The sequence below is a fragment of the Anabrus simplex genome, chromosome 1 (genome assembly GCF_040414725.1).
Source record: "Anabrus simplex isolate iqAnaSimp1 chromosome 1, ASM4041472v1, whole genome shotgun sequence".
In the NCBI taxonomy this organism is placed as follows: domain Eukaryota; kingdom Metazoa; phylum Arthropoda; class Insecta; order Orthoptera; family Tettigoniidae; genus Anabrus; species Anabrus simplex.
Window position 1 is genome coordinate 516,890,534 of NC_090265.1, and position 19,750 is coordinate 516,910,283.

General features: G+C 39.4%; 1 protein-coding gene across 2 annotated transcripts in view; it reads left to right on the forward strand.

The window, feature by feature from the left end:
• LOC136868721 (zinc finger protein 665) overlaps positions 1–8,245 on the forward strand; it is a 131,237-nt gene extending 122,992 nt beyond the window's left edge. For both annotated transcript variants that reach the window (XM_067144795.2, XM_067144796.2), the window contains one exon: positions 5,581–8,245. In XM_067144795.2, the coding sequence (XP_067000896.1) occupies positions 5,581–7,639 (2,059 nt within the window). In that variant the 3' untranslated portion in view covers positions 7,640–8,245. The remainder of the gene's footprint in view (positions 1–5,580) is intronic.
• The last annotated feature ends 11,505 nt before the right edge of the window (positions 8,246–19,750 follow it).

A 19,750-nucleotide genomic window follows, 5' to 3' on the forward strand; every position in this document is an offset into this window, starting at 1 on the left:
GTTTGTGAGTTAATTGTAAGGAAAGATAAAGTAATGAGATCAACAAGTCCTAGAAATACTTGGTAGATTGTAGAGCCGCTAAAGAAGAGAACAATAGGTTCTCAAAACATGTACCTATAGTACTTAGCCAACAATAAAAATATTGTAATAAGTATTGACTAGGTGGAATATAAATTACAAATTGTCAGTGGCAGACTAAATTTTAGCACCATCGGACTGTATTTGTTCGTTTTCTTTGTATTCATATGCATGTAAGGATTTCCATTGCGATCACATTATTTGTCAGTTACTAAGGGATGAAACATTTCTACAAATTTCAAAGATTTTTTGCACAATATACAGGATGATTCAGCTAAGTTGTCCACCTCAAATATCTTCTGATCCGCTAAAGTTATAGACAATCTGTTTTCAAGTTTAAGGGGCTCATAAAATACTGTCCTATTCCTCTCAATCACATCCGTAATTACTGAGAAACCGAGCAACTTTCTTTTTTAAATTGGACTAAACTAAATTCACCAATGGAACAATTAAGAATCAAGCAACACATTCAGTGATTTGCTTACTTTTCAAATCAGACGAATAGTTGTGGAGATATTAAAGGGTTTCTTATGTGTGGGTATTAGAAAGCGATGTACCACTCGCTGTGATGTCCAGTGTATTGTCCTCCTGCACGACTTATGCTTTGTTGATACGCACATATACCGAACGTATTCCGTACATAGCATATTGTGATAGTACTGAGCATTGTCAAAATGTTTGATGGTCAGTGACACTCGTAAGAATAAAATTAGAAGAGGCGTCCACAAGAAACTAAATGGGCGAGTTGTGTTCCATTTTAAATTTGAATGTGTAAATTAATTCAATTTTCTCAGGTTTGCCAGTATTGAAAGAGTACAGTACTTATTATTTATCCTGTGCAGTAAGGTGGTTTCAGATATTTCCACTAGGATACAGGATCAGGTGGAGTGTGGGGGGGATGCTTATAGACATAAGAGATGGAATTCCACACATGCCACCATTGTACAATTATGTTCTAAACAGACTACGGCTGAAGTGGAGGGAAATGTACTACAGCAGTGAGGAAAAATACAACTTGCTTCTTATTTATGGCGAATCTAAAAGAAATGCGATGTCAGTGGTAACGTGATACTCAGAGAGGTATCCGTTGCAACAGTGTCCATCACAATCTTCCCTTCGGAGATTGTGTAGGAAATTGTTACCTGATGGGAACTGAATACCTCGTAAGAGAAACAGAAACAAACAAGCAACAGGTGAATCAATGACAATAGATGTTCTTACAGCAGTTGTGCACAATCCACAGATGAGCACAAGGGACATTTTGAGGGGTACAGGAATAAGCCAGCCAAGTGTCGTTCGTATTTTGCAGCAGCACAAGTACTATCCTTACCCATGTCACTTCACCAGCAACTGCATGATCGTGATTATGAAATGAGGGTGGTATTTTGTCAGTCTTTTCTTCTGCAAGTGCAAGACAATAGACAATTCCTCCGGGTTCTTTTCACCAACGAAGCCATGTTCAGCAGTCATGGCAACGTGAACCCGAGGCACTACTGGGCTATGGAGAACCCGCACTGGCTGAGGCTGGTGGAACACCAGAAGCAGTGGTACATGTGTGGTGTGGGATACTGGGGGACTTCGTGATCAGTCCATACTTTACGGAAGGTACAGTAACTTTCGTATTACCTGTTCTCCTCGAAGATGTTCCACTTGACATATGTACAAGCATCACCTTTCCATTTCCATTTCCAGGAGCAACAGTACAGTACTACACACACACATTTCAGGAGCCTTTCCTATATGTTAAATGTACGTGTTCAGATTTCACCTTTGGCAGTAGTCGAATTGGGCCGGTATGGCATACAGGTATAAAATACATATGGCAAATTAGGACGTCAAAAAGCGTATCTACAATAATCATTTAAAATAAATCCTTTCACAGAAACTGTATTCCTTACTTCACCCTCTATAGCTCACAAAGTGTAAAACGTGGGTTGTATAGATCGTCATCCGTTTTTCTGCTGTGCATGGCTCTTCCCTTTCTTATCAATATCTTTAGTTTTCAAGGGGCCCGACCTTTTTTCCACCTTCAACATACATTATTGTTACGAACAACCGGTAACCTTCATGTTTCACCCTTAAATTAACAACCACAAGCACAACCACCAGAAGGAATTTCTACACTTCCTCAGAAAAATTATTGAGAGCATGGTATTTTATCTCTCTCAGAACATCTATGCTTGTGTTAAACCATCTCACTCAGTTTATTTGAATATGTTTTTATTTTATTTTTTATTTTTAGATTTTTCAGGAACATGTATACCAAGCAATGTGTCCAGCCCCGCGGTGTAGGGGCAGCGCATCCGCCTGTCGCTCGGCGGCCCCGGGTTCGATTCCTGGCCGCGTCAGGGTTTTTTAATTGTAAGTGATTAATATCCCTGGCCTGGGGACTGGGTGTTTGTGTCGTCCTTAATGTTCCTTTCCTCACATTAAACTCTCTACACTTCCGCAATTCCACTTACACGCAGGTTCATATCATATGGTGCAAGTAGTGGCAAAAGATCTTTAGAGGTCGATGCCAGGAACAAATATATATTTAAAAAAAAAAAAAACCAAGTAAGGTAGTTTAACACAAGTGTGGATATGCCTGAAGAGACTTAAATAATACCATACACTCAACAACTTTTTGAGCAACTGCACATTTCCCTGCATGATGCAAGTGGTTGAAATGAGGCAGAATGAAACTGGTCCTAAAAATAAAAATACCTGAACTTTTTGTCTGAACAGAGGTGAATGATATCATACAAACAGTAGTTTATTCCCAACCCGACCATTCCATATTGCTAATGTACATCGATCTTACATGTTGGCTTTAAGGAGGACCAAAGAGCTCAACAGTAATGTTGTCCATTAAATTTGCATCAATTTTTTCTAATGACCATGTCATTCATTTGATTTTGAAGTTGTTTATTTCCTTTCAAGTATTATGTACTCATGAGAAGGACAATAAAGCATTTAAATTATTACAATTTCTCTCTGTTATCTGGTCTTCTCGATATAATGGCGAGATATGTGTGTTTATCAACAAGGCACGAGTCAGTACGAGAACTACGTGCCCGACATCAAGGCGAGTGGCACATCTCTTTTTGTCTAATGCCTACACATATGAAACACTTAAATATCTTCAAAAGTACTCTTCTGATTTGAAAACCAAGCAAATCACTGAATTTTTTTGCTCAATTCTTAATTGTTCTGTTGGGTAAATTTAGTGTTGAACCCTTTAATAATAGGTGAATCAAATATAAACTGGAATTATTTTTTACAGTTTTATTGAATCCACCAACAAATACACAACAAACACCTCATTTCTCTACATAGCCTTCGAAATTTGACACACCTTTTTGCCACCAAATTGGCAACTTTTATGCCGTCCTCAAAAAAAAAAAAAACACGTATAAGCAGCCAGTTGCGCACATACTTCTCTATTGCTGCATTGTCTTGAAATTGCTTTCCTCTCAGTTCTTCTTTCAGTGGTCTAAACAAGTGGTAGTCACAAAGAGACAACAAGAAGAGTGTTCTAGAGGTGTCCAGTGCATTTCCTCCAGTTTTTCCTGTCTTACAACAGCAGAGAGAGAGAGAGAGAGAGAGAGTGTGTGTTTGTGTGCGCGCGCGCATCGTCGTGCATAAGATCGGTTCCTGGCAACGTTTGTTGCGATATCCAGCTTTTGTCTCGACCAAAAGAGGGCAGTAAAAGGCTGCATTAACTGTCCTTCGTTCACGATAGAAATCCATAAGAAAAATGCCCACATAGTCCCAAAAAACAGTTGCAAAGACCTTTGCAGCAGAGAGGCGTGTTTTGGCCTTAAGTGGGCCAGCAGTACCTCATTTCCGCCACTCCATTGTTGCTTGTTTTGACTCTGGGGTGTAATGATGAACCCAAGTTTCATCAGAAGTCACAGTGAGACACAAAATATCATAGCCTTCCTCCTCGTAGCGATTCAAATGCCTCGACAAACATCCTGGCGGGTTTCTTTTGTTTTTTTCCTCGGTGAGAAGACGAGAGACCCACAAGGCAGACAATTTCCGAAGGTTGAATTCATCATTGATGATGGCTTGAACACTTCCAAAGCTTATTGCTACAAGAAAAGCAATTTCATAAATTTTTATGCACCGATCTTCTTCAATAAGGTCATGTACAGCATGAATGTTGTCTGCAGTGATGCTTGTCTGCGTTTGTCTTTGGTTGGGCTCATTTTCCACTTCTTCCAGTCCTGTCAAAAATCGTTTGTGCCATTCGTACTCCTGGGTCTTTGCAAGGGTTGCGTCCCCAAATTGTGCACGGATCCTTCTCAAAATATCTGAAGTTTTGGTGCCTTTTTTCGCCAGAAACTTGATGATGCGCTGCACAACGGACTTGTGTACCTCTTGCTCACTCATGGCGTACTGAAGTGAGCGGTCGCTGTGTGGTTTGTAACACATCAAGACCCTACTGTGGGCATCCCCACCAACATCCTCTCAAAGCCCCACCCATTTCAGTTTGCTACCAGAGCCATTCATTTTAAATTCTGGTTTATATTTGATGCACCTAGTATCTTCAAAAGTACTTGTCAGATTTTAAAAATAAACACATCACTGAATTTGACGCTTGATTTTTAATTGTTCTATTGGGTTGAAATTAGTATAGTCCCAGAAAACTTATAATAATAATAATAATAATAATAATAATAATAATAATAATAATAATAATAATAATAATAATAATAATAATAATAATAATAATAATAATCGTATGGCCTCAGCTACCATGTGCAGACATTTCAATTTGACATCATCTGGCTGTCTGCTCGTAAATTTTGATGTTCTGTTTTACTCTAGGCCCACTAGTTGGCAGACTGAGTAAATGGAAACTTTCTTGGGTGTCTGTGGCTGAGATTTAATTAATTTTGTTGATTAAACACCAAATGTGTCACCAGAGATCTTTTACATGCCGACATCGCAAGACATGGAGTGTCGAATGGACTTTTTTCCGCCCTTCAAAAATCCGTCTACCTCTGCCGGGTTTGAACCCGCTACCTTGGGATCCGGAGGCTGACACTCTACCACTGATCCACAGAGGCAGCTACTGATAATGTTGATTCTCCTTTAAACAGAACATATAATATTGTATTGATTACTTCTTTCAAGTTGTGATCGTTTCATTTTCAGTTGTTGATCCAAAATATTACTGTATTTTCACGATTGCTCTTTGATCCTTAGCTGGCTCCATTTTAGAACTGTAAACTTTTTATTTTTTCAGAAAATGCTTTTCTTTGCTATGGAATAATTTAACAGGTCATTCTTGTGAACAATAAGTAAAGGACGTTTCATTTGTTTAGGAAGGAAAAGGTGTGAAACAGACTCCATCATTAAGCTTATAAATGTTATGTTTGTAAAGTCAATACATTTCATAATTTAATGGTCAGTAGCATTTTAATCCAAACAATATATATTGTTCTGACCTTCATGATAAACTATGACTTCTTATCAGTTTATCTTCTGCATATGGGTAATTTCTGTTTGCAGGTCATGGACACCATACTTGAACAACCCTGATAAATCTAGCTGTGGTGACAATCAGGATAAAGATAAATACTGCTGTCCTCTCTGCTATGAAGGTAGCATGGTGATACAAGCTGATGATACATTTGACGATACATTGTTAGAGGACAACAGAATGATAACTGGTTTGCTGAATGGGTGCAAGCAGGAACTATCTCCCAGCGAACACTGGTGGGATGCTGTGGCTGTGGTGGATTGTCAGGACCTGAATGCTACGGACATCGAAGATAGCAGTGAAGAAGAAGGAGTGGCCGGGAAGTGTAAGGTGATGTACAGCTGCGTTCTCTGCGAACAAGTTTTTCCAACTCTGGCAGAGTGTTTGGAACATTCCTCTCTGCATGCAGAGTCCAACATGTTCCCTTGTAGTGTGTGCCGGACATGTTTTCCAGACAGGGTACAGTTTGAATATCATATCCAAGAACATCTGGCACAAGATGAACAGTTGGAGGGTAGCCTTTATGTATGTTCATTGTGTGGATGTGAGCTACATAGTGAGACTCAGTTTAAGACCCACTCATGTTTCGTCAATCTGCCTCGTGCATTCAGATGTAGTGTTTGCAAGAAAAGTTTCCGGACTCAAGAGCGATTACTCTTTCATGAACAGTTTCATCAAGGGGTCACACCCCTCTATTGCCAGCCTTGTGCCAAAACCTTTCCAGATGAAAAGAGACACTATAGCCACTGGAAATTTGTCCACAACTGTGAGAAGCCCTTTTCTTGCAGTGAATGCAACAAAACATTTGTTAAGAAAAGCCTACTGGAAGCACATCAACGTTTGCACACGGGAGAACGTCCTTTTGAATGCAATGTTTGCCACAAGAGGTTTCATGATAAACCATCTCTAAGATCGCACAGTATGTCTCATGTCGACTCCAAGCCATTCCAGTGTGATCATTGTGGGAAATGTTTTGTAAAGAAAACAGCACTCAAGAAACATCTGCTTGTACACAAGTCATCTTGTGCCCCAGAGACAGCATATAAGTGTGTAGTTTGTATGGAGGTATTTATTAGTCCTCAGGTGGCTGAGGAGCACCTGAGAAGTCATGTGGATCAAACTGAGAAGACATATGAACAGGTTATTATTTCAAAATTGTTTACATGTGAGTTTTGTGAGAAATATTTCATTTCTCCGTCTTCACTTACTTCACACAGGGAACAGCATAATACTGACACTCCATATGAATGTAGGTTTTGTGCATTGTGCTTTGAATCATATAGACAGCTATCTTCACATAAGGCTGGCCATAGAAGTGAGGAAGATAGCTCAGATGATTTCAGGATTGCTAAAATGTATCTATGTAATTATTGCCCCAAAGTGTTCATCACCTATCCTGCAATGGCACTGCATCGCCATCGCTTACACACGTATGGGAAACCATTTGAGTGTATCTATTGCGATGAAAAATTTGATACATACTCCAAAATTTCAGATCATAGGAAAATCCACTATCCTCCCAAGGAGAAAGAGAAGAGTGAGAAACCAAGACCGTATCAATGTGAATATTGTCAGAAATGTTTTCCTGTAGAAAGTGTGTTGATCAAACATGTACGCATGCACACAGGTGAGAAGCCATACCTCTGTAATACATGCGGTAAGGGTTTTAGTCAGAGCTCGGGACTCAACACGCACAAGAGAGTACATTCAGACGAACGGCCCTTTTCCTGCCACCTGTGTGGTCGTGGTTTTAAAATTAAGGGTGACCGTGACAGTCACGTGCGCAAACATAGCGGAGGACGACCATATAAGTGTGACTTCTGCGAGAAATGCTTCATGACCCAGCATGTGTTCAGTCAGCACCGCAAGATACATACTGGGGAACGGCCCTTCAAATGTGATGTTTGTGGTATGGCCTTCAGACGATCACATGTCCTAACAGAACATAAACGTATACATACAGGAGAAAAACCTCATTCCTGCGACTTGTGTGAAAAGCGTTACCGTCAGAAGGGGGACCTCTTGAAACACAAGAAGACTCAACATGGAGCGGTCAAGTATACAGGCAATATAGTTGACCAGTATTAAATGTTAATACTGGAACTCGGCAGTTGATGACTCTTGTAGAGCATACAAAGGATTCACACCAAATCCAGTGTTCTAGTACCAAAGGCAACCAAAATGCATTTTAATGCTGAACCACTGTTCATTGATCATGGAGGCAGCCAATCCTGAAGGTAAATCCTGAAACAAGATAGTAGGGGAACCTGGTGAATGCAAGAGGACACATTACAAAGTAGCCATGAATACTTTGGTGGACTGAGAAGATATAATTCTGTTTCACCTGAATTAACAGTACTTGTAAAAGAAGAGAGACACACAAAACCCAAAAACTTGGACACAATGACGTGTTCAGCCAGTACTCAATTATTACACTGGAATTAGTTGGAACACCTGCAAAAATGTAAAAAGCATCAATATATTTGCATGTTCTACTGTCACTAAATTAAAATACAAGAAGATAGCAGAAAATTCTGGATGTAATTGTGCATTCAGTTAGCTCATAATTATAATTTTGGAGAAATCAACTCATATTTCCAAAACAGGAGTTCATATATTCTCCTAGTTTTACTACTGATAAGTCAGTATTTCCTTGCAGCTACCTTATTTTTCAGACCATAAGACACACCTTGATTTTTGGATGGAAATTTAAGAAATATATTATTTATTTCTCAACCAAAATTTTATCAAGAAACGTTACACTTTGAGCAGAGACACAAAATATCACTTACTACTGTCACTAAATTAAAATACTAAATTAAAATACACTTACGTTCTCATAGTCAGCTCAGCCAACTTGAAATAGCAGATTTCATGCCCATAATGAAACTATTAACTAGTAACAATTATTTCATATTCAATAAGATAATATACAAACAGGACGGATTGGCCATGGGTTCGCCGGCATCAGGCATTCTGGCCAATATATACCTTGATTACTTAGAGTACTCTAAAATAGAAAAAGACAAGAAGTTTAACAACATAGTCTTATGGTCTAGGTTTGTAGATGATACGTTCATTATCATGGATCAACGTGACACCGATGCAGCTACCATCCTAGCACATCTCAATGACATTGACGGCGATATTAAGTTCACAATAGAGTCCGAAATTAATAAGGCCCTCAATTTCTTAGACCTAACTATCACCAGACTCCCGCTTGCTTTTAAATATAAAATCTACAGAAAACCAACGCATACAGCTTTAACCATATAGCAAGACTCCCTACACCCCCCTTGCCATAAGCGGGCTACCTGTAATAGTCTAGTACATCGTGCCTATAATGTTCCAATGTCAAAAGCAGAACTGAACAAAGAACTTAATATTATACGTAACATTGCAATCCACAATGGTTTTAATCATGGTTTCATAGAACGTATAATACGTAAGTTTAAACATCGACCCAAGACCAATTTACAGAAAGAAAAAATGAAACCAGTTGCATTTGCAACCTTCACATTTAACCCTGATATTTACCGTGTTACTAACATATTCAAAAAGAAAAACACAAAAATTGCCTTCAAAACTAACAATAGAAACCTTGATACATTCCATAATTCTAGCCGGGTCAACTGCCCTAATCCTTTCGATAAATCAGGAGTGTACAGATTCCACTGTAATGATTGTCCCAGTGTTTATATTGGGCAAACTGGTAGATCTTTCAAAGTCAGATACAACGAACATATAAATGCCATTAAATACATAAGATTCTCAGCAATAGGACAGCATACGCACGAATACAAACATAACTTTTACGGCATCAACAACGATTTGGACATCGTTGAAATATTGAAAAAGGGGCCTCTGTTAGATCTAACAGAGCAATGCTTCATTCTTTTGGACAAGTACTACAACCCAAACTTTAATCGTAATGAACTTTCTGAAAAACCTATTATTTTATTTGATTTACTCATTTCAGTAATTGGCAAGCTTAAAATTCCAAAAGATCAACCAATATACAAAACAGTTCGCAACACGCTGGCATATTATCCATACCGAAATCCACGCCCTCCCGACCCCTACTCTCCTGTTCAGGTCTCCTCACCTCCCCTTCCCTCTACAAGGCACGCCCCGTTTCCCCGTTGATGCATGCAGCTTGTTGTCTGACACATCGCTCGGCAGTAGTGCTCGCCAGTCCTTTTTAACTTTCCGTCGATAGTGTGGTGCTGGAGGTGAGTTTCTGTTCTTTTAAAAAAATCGCCTAACACCCTTCTTGATCCGTGTATGTCATCCTTATACAGGTATTATTTTCTTTTAGGTCCGATTGAATTAAGATCCCCTAAGGTTACGTTTGACCATCGGAAAACATCGTGTTTCATGAAAAGTCAATCTTCGGCCTCAACCCACCTACATTTGAACACATTACTGAAATATTAGCCTCTATTATTATATGACCTATTAAGTTAAGACATATCAGTAAGATTCCAACAAGAATTACACTAAGGGTGGCGTGCACCAACCAAGAGTAAGTTCTACTTCCGTAGTAAAGTACTCTTGAAGTCAGCATTCGGCGACTTCCATACGAGAGTAAGTTACTTCCGTAGTATTTTAGTCCTTTCAGATACTCCTGGACTAAATTACTACAAGAGTAAAATGTTGAAGAGCACCATCTTGTAGTATATTACTAAAGAAGTAAATAACGTACGAACATAGGTTAGAATTTACTCTCACGTCATGCATGGAGTAACCTAGGTTTAGACTTGTTGACTAATGATAATATCGTGCTGTATATGAGAGGAAAGACGTGTCAAACGTGTTTATGAATTACTTAGATTATATTGACGATCTCGACGCAGAAAACGATGGGAAATGTAATAGTGCGTAGGCCTACAGTGCGTGAAAGGCGAGAGCCGTATAATGTGCACACGGAGAGTTTCAGGATCGTTTTTGGTCTTAGGAAGGAATCCTTTACTTTCCTTCTAAATCTACTTGGAGATCACTTACAGCTGAATTCTTGTCTTAATTTTGTTGTATATCTCAAATTACAGTTGCTGTGTGCCCTACGAGTGTTTCGTACCGGAGCATTTCAGTACAGTTGCCGGTGATCTAATTAACGTTTACCGCCCAACTGCTGGCCGTATCATTCATCGCGTGGTTAAAGCACTAGTTGAGGCTAAGAGGGAGGTACGCCTGCAAATGATGATGATTGTTCGGAAAATAAAAGGATATTCTTCACCTTGGCAGGTTTCCACACATCGTGGGTGCAATTGACTGTGACTGCGCGCATATTCCCATTTTTTGCCCTCTCGGTGACAACGGTGAACTTTTCAGAATTCGGAAGAGGTATTTATCTTCTCTTTTTTTTTTTTTTCAATTTGCTTAACGTCGCACCGGCACAGATAGGTCTTATGGCAATGATAGGGCAGGAAAGACCTAGGGATTGGGAAGCGGCCGTGGCCTTAAGCTAGGGCCTACAAACCCAGCATTTGCCTGGTGTGAAAATGGGAAAATTTCGCTGTGGATGTAGGCGATCTGTATGAAGAAACCACCATCAGTTTTAATTTTTCCCGCGTGTCCATGACTTTCTGCTTTGCTTCCACCTTCGCTTTTAAGTCCTACAGAATCTTAACTTGTTCTTCACTGCGTTTTCCGTCACTCGAAGCATTGAATTCTTCTGTCACGACTTTCCATGAATTTCTTATTCAGCATCTTTATGTTGTGTTTCTTACACCCTATATCCTTTACATAGATCGTCATTATCTCTATTAACAAGCATTTATCTTTTTCGCTTACGTTTTTCCCTGTTTCCTATCGCTCATAACCCTATCCATTTAGATTTCTTTAAAGAAGATACACAAACACAACCCTACTCCTCGAGTAACGAACACTACTTCGATAGTAGTAACTAAAAGAGTAAATTGTACTGCAACTCTCCGGCGTTACTTCCGGAGTAAATAACTCCCATAGTAATTTACTTCTATAGTATGGACTTCTTTAGTAAACGCTACTTCCGTAGTAATTTACTCCAAGATGGTACACGCCACCCTAAGAATAAGCTGTCCACCTGCTCTAAACATCTGACCAGCTTACAATGGGTATCTGAGTTTTACCAAGAGGAACTACTTTTTATTTACATTGAATATATAATGGTCTTCTCTCTATTTTATACTGTACAGTAATACTCTAAAATGTGATAATTATGCATATAGGCTTCAATCTTACATGATAGAACGTTTACAAGGACTCTATATGGTGTTCAAGAGCAATGGAATAATCGTCATTTAACTGTATAGACAATCAAAAAAGATCATACATAACTTGGCAGCTATTTCTATATATAGAAATCATTAGTTAACATTATTGGGTGATAAGAACACACTGAATTGTACATTTAAAAAACCTTTTTTAAAATCTTAAATCCAGAATTCCAGAATTTTAATTTTTTTAGAGATATTGTGTGGTCAAATGTTTTATGATGTAACGCGACTATTAGTGCTAGTTATCTATGTACATATATATGTATTTTATTAAGTGTCCTTGCTTGCTTAAATCATGGTCTGATGATGGCATTAAATAATGCCGAAACCGGTACCCACTAAATGGAATAATAAGAATGTGATATTTTAATGGTAACACATTGTAAGTATATTGAACAGGTGGATAACCTTACCTTTGTCTTTGAATGTACAAAATATCACAGTCCTCAATATAGTAATTTTCATTATCAGTCATAATTGTTGTTGTCCGAATGTTTACATCCACTATCACTTTCTGAGTCTAGAAAGTGCATTGCCTTCAGTACTGTTAAGATCATTGCTAATAACACATTTCTTAAATGATTTCTCACCCACTTGCATGATAGTTGGTCTCTTCATCCTTCCTATTGGTGTTTGATCGTGATTTAGTGTATCCATCCATTTTGTCCATTCCCCATGCATGAAGTGTTTAAATAGCTTGGTAATTCTTATATCCTGTGGCTGCAACTGACTTTTGAGTCCCCCTAGTATGATTGTCAATTGAGAATTCATATCCTCTTGGTTGTTTCTGTTCCTTGTGTTTTGAACTGGTCACACAAGAAGGCCTGACTTTTTTAGGAGGCCACTAGGACATACAGTCCACACTTTCTCCATTCACACCTTCATTCTATTTTCATCCACTCGCCCACCCACCCTTTTCTTGAACGTGAAGAACAATTTTTTTGTTGAATTTTATCTTTAGGTACAGGGTTCCTCTTAAAAATTACCGTAGAAACGTGTTTTGTACCATCTATAGCATGAAAAAATAACAGTGATATGAATTTTTTTTTCAGTTGGTTGTAGTTAGAAGGTGCACAATTTAGAAATGTTTACACAGTTGTTTTATTCACTTCCAGAATGAATTATTAACTTTTATTTGTGATATTTCTTTTGGATATCTCTCATACCTATTGCTTGTCTGACTCGTTGGCTGAATGGTCAGCGTACTGGTCTTCGGTTCAGAGGGTCCCGGGTTCCATTCCCGGCCGGGTCGGGGATTTTAACCTTCGTTGGTTAATTCCAGTGGCTTGGGGGCTGGCTGTTTGTACTGTCTCCAACATCCCCGCAACTCACACACCACACATAACACTCTCCTCCACCACAATAACATGCAGTTACCTACACATGGCAGATACCGCCCACCCTCATCGGGGGGTCTGCCTTACAAGGGCTGCACCCGGCTAGAAATAGCCACACGAAATTAAAAATACCTATTGCTTTAAGTCATTGGCTTCGTAGTTAACCTTTGTGTGGTACTGTTCGAAACAAACACCTGGATGTACAGTAATCCTAGTTTCTTTTCACAATTGTATAGGCTTCCTCTGCCACAGCAAAAATATGGGTTCCAAGTCTCCCATTCCTGACCACGGTACACCCACACAGTGTTACTGCTGTATATGGGCAGCTCATTGTATGGGTTAATGGCCACCAGAACAGTACCTCGCCTTCTTCTGATATAACCTTTAAACTGCCACTCCGATAGTCCTCCAGCACCTCTGCTCCCTCCCACACCTCCGGATGCTGGATGCATATTCTAGCACCCTTGGTATATAATTCCTTAGTGGTCATATTCACAGTCTACGCGCACTGGTAGGTCAAACACACAAAATCAATTAAAACTATCAATTATATTTTTTTATATTATGATATACTCTAAACTTCAGGTTCTCTTGGATTACACGACATATTCACTTGTTTCAATTCACAGATTACGCCACTTCAAACCAGTTGACATGTTATCCCACTGGACTAACAGCTGTGGTTCACAATTATGGATTACAATTTATATATACAGGTAGGAATAAATTATAATATTAATTTACAGGTATTTATATTAACTGAACTGATATAAATGTTTATATACAGTGCCTGTTTCATGACATAACCTTAAAAACAACGCGATCATGTCGCATGTACACATGATGTATTATTAATAATAATAATAATAATACTACTAATACCAAATGGATGTAACACCTCACAGCTATACATACAATAATAATAATAATTGTAAAATAATAATAATAATAATAATCATAAAATAATAATTATTATTCAAGCTCAATATGTGCATTAGTTACCCATGGGTGAGAGAATTTTGTTTTCAAGTTATACCTGTTATCGCACTTGCGTCAACAAGTAGCCAAAAATATACAGTTTCATAGCAGGCACCTTTGATTTTCTAGTCGGAACACAGCACAGTCCATGGTGCTGCTGTTCTTATGGAGGTAAATGAAATGTGGTTAGGAGACCAGTATTATCTCTGTAAATGAATGTTGTGTGAGTCCAGGATCATCAGTGAGAACTTCATGCTATTCACTAGCTTTGACATTGATTTTGTCAGAGATTATAAAGTGTACTCTACAGGTGTTAAAAGGGAAGGCCAGAGTGTGGGAATACTATTGCCACAATCCATGGCTAAATGGTTAGCATGCTGGCCTTTGGTCAGAGGGGTCCTGGGTTCGATTCCGGGCGGGATCGGGAATTTAAACGGTGATTGATTAATTCTGCTGACACCGGGGCTGGGTGTATGTGTCGTCTTCATCATCATTTCATCTTTATCACAATGAGCAGGTCACCTACGGGCGTTAAATCAAAAGACCTGCATTTGGCGAACCGAACTTGTCCTCGGACACTCCCGGCACTAAAAGCCATACGCCATTTCCATTTCATTGCACGCAACATAGTTTCTGCAACAAAGTTTCTGTTAGGCATGTAAATGACCGAATGATGTGGGTAGATTTGACAGTTGCAGGAATTAGGGGGAGAATTGTTTCAGTGTATTCACCATGTGAGGGTGCAGATGACGATGAAGTTGACAAGTTTTATGAAGTATTGAGTGACATCGTAGTCAGGGTGAACACCAAGGATAGGATAGTGCTAATGGGCGATTTCAATGCGAGAGTTGGAAATAGAACTGAAGGATACAAAAGGGTGATTGGTAAATGTGGGGAAGATATGGAAGCTAGTAAGAATGGCAAGCTTTTGCTGGACTTCTGTGCTAGTATGGGTTTAGCAGTTATGAATACATTCTTCAAGCATAAGGCTATTTACTGCTACACGTAGGGGGGTAGGGGTACCAGGTCCATAATATACTATATCTTAACTGACTTCAAATTCAGGAAATCCGTTAGGAATGTACAGGTTTTCTGGGGATTTTTCAATGATACAGACCACTATCTGATCTGTAATGAACTAAGTATCTCTAGGCCTAGGATAGAGAAAGTGAAATCTGTCTGCAAACGAATAAGGGTAGAAAATCTCCAGGACAAGGAAATTAGACAGAAGTACATGGATATGACTAGTGAGAAGTTCCGAGTAGTGGACAGTAAGCAAGTTCAGGATACAAAAAGAGAATGGGTGGCATACAGGGATGCTGTAGTAGAAACAGCAAGGGAATGCCTAGGATCAACTGTGTGTAAAGATGGGAAAAAGTGAACATTGTGATGGAATGATTACATGAGAGCAGCTTGTAAACGTAAAAAGAAGGCTTATCAGAAATGGCTCCAAACAAAGGCTGACACAGACAGGGAATTGTACGTAGATGAAAGAAACAGAGAGAAACAAATAGTTGTTGAATCCAAAAAGAAGTCGTGGGAAGATTTTGGTAATAACCTGGAAAGGCTAGGTCAAGCAGCAGGGAAACCTTTCTGGACAGTAATAAAGAATCTTAGGAAGGAAGGTAAAAAGGAAATGAACAGTGTTTTAGGTAATTCAGGTGAACTCATAATAGATTCCAGGAAATCACTGGACAGGTGAAAGGAATATTTTGAAAATCTTCTCAACGTTAAAAGGAAATCTTCCTGGTGGTGTAACAAACAACTGAGTTCCCGGGGAGGAGGAAAATGATCTTGGTGAAATTACGCTTGAGGAAGTGGAAAGGATGGTAAATAAACTCCATTGTCATAAAGCAGCAGGAATAGATGAAATTAGACCTGAAATGAAGTATAGTGGGAAGGCAGGGATGAAATGGCTTCATAGAGTGATAGGATTACCATGGAGTGTTGGTAAGGTACCTTCAGATTGGACAAGAGCAGTAATTGTACCTATCTATAAGCAAGGGAACAGGAAGGTTTGCAACAATTATCGAGGTATCTCATTGATAAGTATACCTGGCAATGTATTCACTTACATCTTGGAAGGGAGGGTGCGATCAGTTGTTGAGACGAAATTGGATGAAAACCAGTGTGGTTTCAGACCACAGAGGGGCTGTCAGAATCAGATTTTCTGTATGCGTCAAGTAATTGAAAAATGCTATGAGAGGAATAGACTGTGATGTTTGTTTCATAGATCTAGAGAAGGCAAATGACAGAGTGCGAGGGAAAATATGTTCGCTGTACTGGGGGACTATGGGATTATGGGTAGATTATTAATATCAATCAAAGGCAATTGTGTTGACAATTGGGCTGCAGTGAGAATCAGTGGTAGAATAAGTTCTTGGTTCAAAGTACTTACAGGGGTTAGACAAGGCTGTAATCTTTCCCCTTTGTTCGTCGTTTACATGGATCATCTGCTGAAAGGTATAATGTGGCAGGGAGGGATTCAGTTAGGTGGAAATGTAGTAAGCAGTCTGGCCTATGCTGACAACTTAATCTTAATGGCAGATTGTGCCAAATGCCTGCAGTCTAATATCTTGGAACTTGAATGAGTATGGTATGAAAATTAGCTTTTTGAAGACTAAGTTTATGTCAGTAGGTAAGAAATCCAAGAGAATTGAATGACAGATTGGTGATACAAAGCTGGAACAGGTAGATAATTTAAAGTATTTAGGATGTGTATTCTCCCAGGATGGTAATATAGTAAGTGAGATTGAATCAAGGTGCAGTAAAGGTAATGCAGTGAGCACACAATTGCAATCAACTGTAAGAAGAAAGTCAGTTCCCAAACAAAACTATCTTTACATCGGTCTGTTTTCAGACCAACTTTGCTTTTTGGGAATGAAAGCTGGGAGGACTCAGGATATCTTATTCATAAGTTAGAAGTAACAGACATGAAAGTAGCGAGCGTGATTGCTGGTACAAACAGGTGGGAACAATGACAGGAGAGTACTCAGAATGAGGAGATAGAGGCTAAGTTAGGAATGAACTCAATGGATGAAGCTGTACGGATAAACCAACTTCGATGGTGGGGTCATGTGAGGCGAATGGAGGAGGATAGGTTACCTAGGAGAATGATGGACTCTGTTATGGAGGGTAAGAGAAGTAAAGGGAGACCAAGACGACGATGGTTAGACTCAGTTTCTAATGATTTAAAAATAAGATAACTGAATGTGGCCACAGCACTGGTTGCAGTTGGAAGATTGTGGCGACGTTCAGTAAATTCACAGACGCTTGCAGACTGAATGCTGACAGGCATAATGGTCTATAATGGTGATGTATGTTTACAACATTCCTTTCTAACTCTTTTAACTCTGACAAAGACACTTTCATGATCACTTATACCATCTATCACTTCAGTTTCCCTATAGAGCACATTTGATTTTATCAGCACCATATCAATAATATTTTCCCCTCTAGTTGGTTCTATCGGGCGAGTTGGCCGTGCGCGTAGAGGCGCGCGGCTGTGAGCTTGCATCCGGGAGATAGTAGGTTCGAATCCCACTATCGGCAGCCCTGAAGATGGTTTCCGTGGTTTCCCATTTTCACACCAGGCAAATGCTGGGGCTGTACCTTAAGTAAGGCCACGGCCGCTTCCTTCCAACTCCTAGGCCTTTCCTATCCCATCGTCACCACAAGACCTATCTGTGTCGGTGCGACGTAAAGCCCCTAGCAAAAAAAAAGTTGGTTCTATCACTTTTTGATTCAACTGTCTTTTCCACAATAACCTATTCACCATTTGTTTGTCATGCTTTCTGTCATTTGCATTCCCTTTGTAATTAACATTTGGCAAGTTCTACAAAACGTTCCTTTCTGTTTTTCCCCTCATAGATGATTATCTTATCAGATAATTCTGCCTCAGCATCAGCCTTGCCAGGTCTGTACACCCCAAAAATATCAAGTTGATTGTTGTGTTTAGAGATGAGTCTTATACCTAGAATTTCATATTTCTCATCCTTAACTTTTTCGTAGCTTACGAATTCTTCTTTCACCATTATAAATACTCCCACTTCTGTCGTTCCTAACCTGTATCTACAAAAAACACTCCAGTTCCTTGAGAAAAATCCTGCATCCATAATATCACTTCCCAGCCATGATTCAATTCCTATTACAATATCTGGTAAATATATATCTATCGGATTACTTAATTCTTTTCCTTTCTTTACAATACTTCTAGAGTTTAACACTAACAGTTTTGTCATCCTTGACTTCATGCTTCCTATACTGTCATCACCGCTTCCTGGTCCACCCTGTTTGCCTGATTGTACCTCCCCATAACTATTCCAAACAAACCGCCTAACTTACATGTACAATTGTGGTTCAAGCGAAAGCCATCTGAGTGTAGATCCCTGTCTTCTACCCACCCATTAGGATCTACAAATCGCACTCCCTCTTTCCCACATACCCATTTCATAATCTCATTTATATCCCCAATTACCCTCCATTCAGTATCCCACTGATAACAATCTCTGCTTCCTTAAACTTATTCTTTGCTGCCATAACCAGATCCCAAACATTTCCAACTATGTTAGTACCAATTCCTGCTTGCTTTATGTTATTGATACCATGGAAAATTACGACCTTTTCCTTACCCTCCTTCCTCCCTTCTGTTTTCCTCAACATCTGCCTTAACCTAATTCCTGGATAACACTACCCTGGTTCCCTTTCCTCCACATACTTTCCCCACATGCCTGACAATTTAGTCACCCATGACCAGAGCCTCAACTCCACCCTCATTAGATCCCCTCCACTCCTGGTCTCTCTTTACTTCCCTTAAGGCCTATGGAACTCACTTCCTCCTCCCTTTTCTCCCTCTCACTACTCTTTTCCAACTCCCTCTTCCTGTCCTCTACTCTAGATTGCCCCTTCTGTGTAACACCTCCCTGATCTCCATCTTCTCTCTGCTGATTTACGTACAGTGACTTATACTGATTCCTCACTGATACCTCTCCTGGGCCTACTTCCTGAGGGAAAACACTTAAACCTCATTGTCCTTGACCTCAAGACATTAGTCCACCTGTCTTCCACAACATCTCCCCTTCCATCTCTTCCCTCTTCCCTACCTACCCTACCCTATACATTCATTGAGACAGACCCATCTTCATTCCTCTCCTCCACTACAAGTCTAATTATCTCCCTCAAACTCGCTCTCTCTTCCTTCACCTTCCTTAGTTCACACTCACACTGACAGTCCTTACAAGAAATTTGAAGTAATATAGAAATATCAACAGAAGTAAAATAGGGTATTATATGAATAAAAGTAGGTACATATTTTAGACAAAGGAAATAATGTTTACTCACAAAGATTTCACGACGATAATGCAATCAGGAAACAAATTGTTAGAATAACTACTCTACAATCTTACTAGTTAACATGTTCCGTGCGATTTGGGTCACCATGTGCTCCGAAACATGTTACTCTTATCCGTCGGTGCGAACTTCCCAAAATTGCGAAGTAAGTAACTACGCCCTAGTTATGAATTTCCGTTCACTAATGGCAACATAGTGTTCCAATTGAAGTAAAGGATCGAGGCATACTGCTAATTTTGATCAGCCCACCGGTGACCCGAAGGAAGTCTTTTTCATCT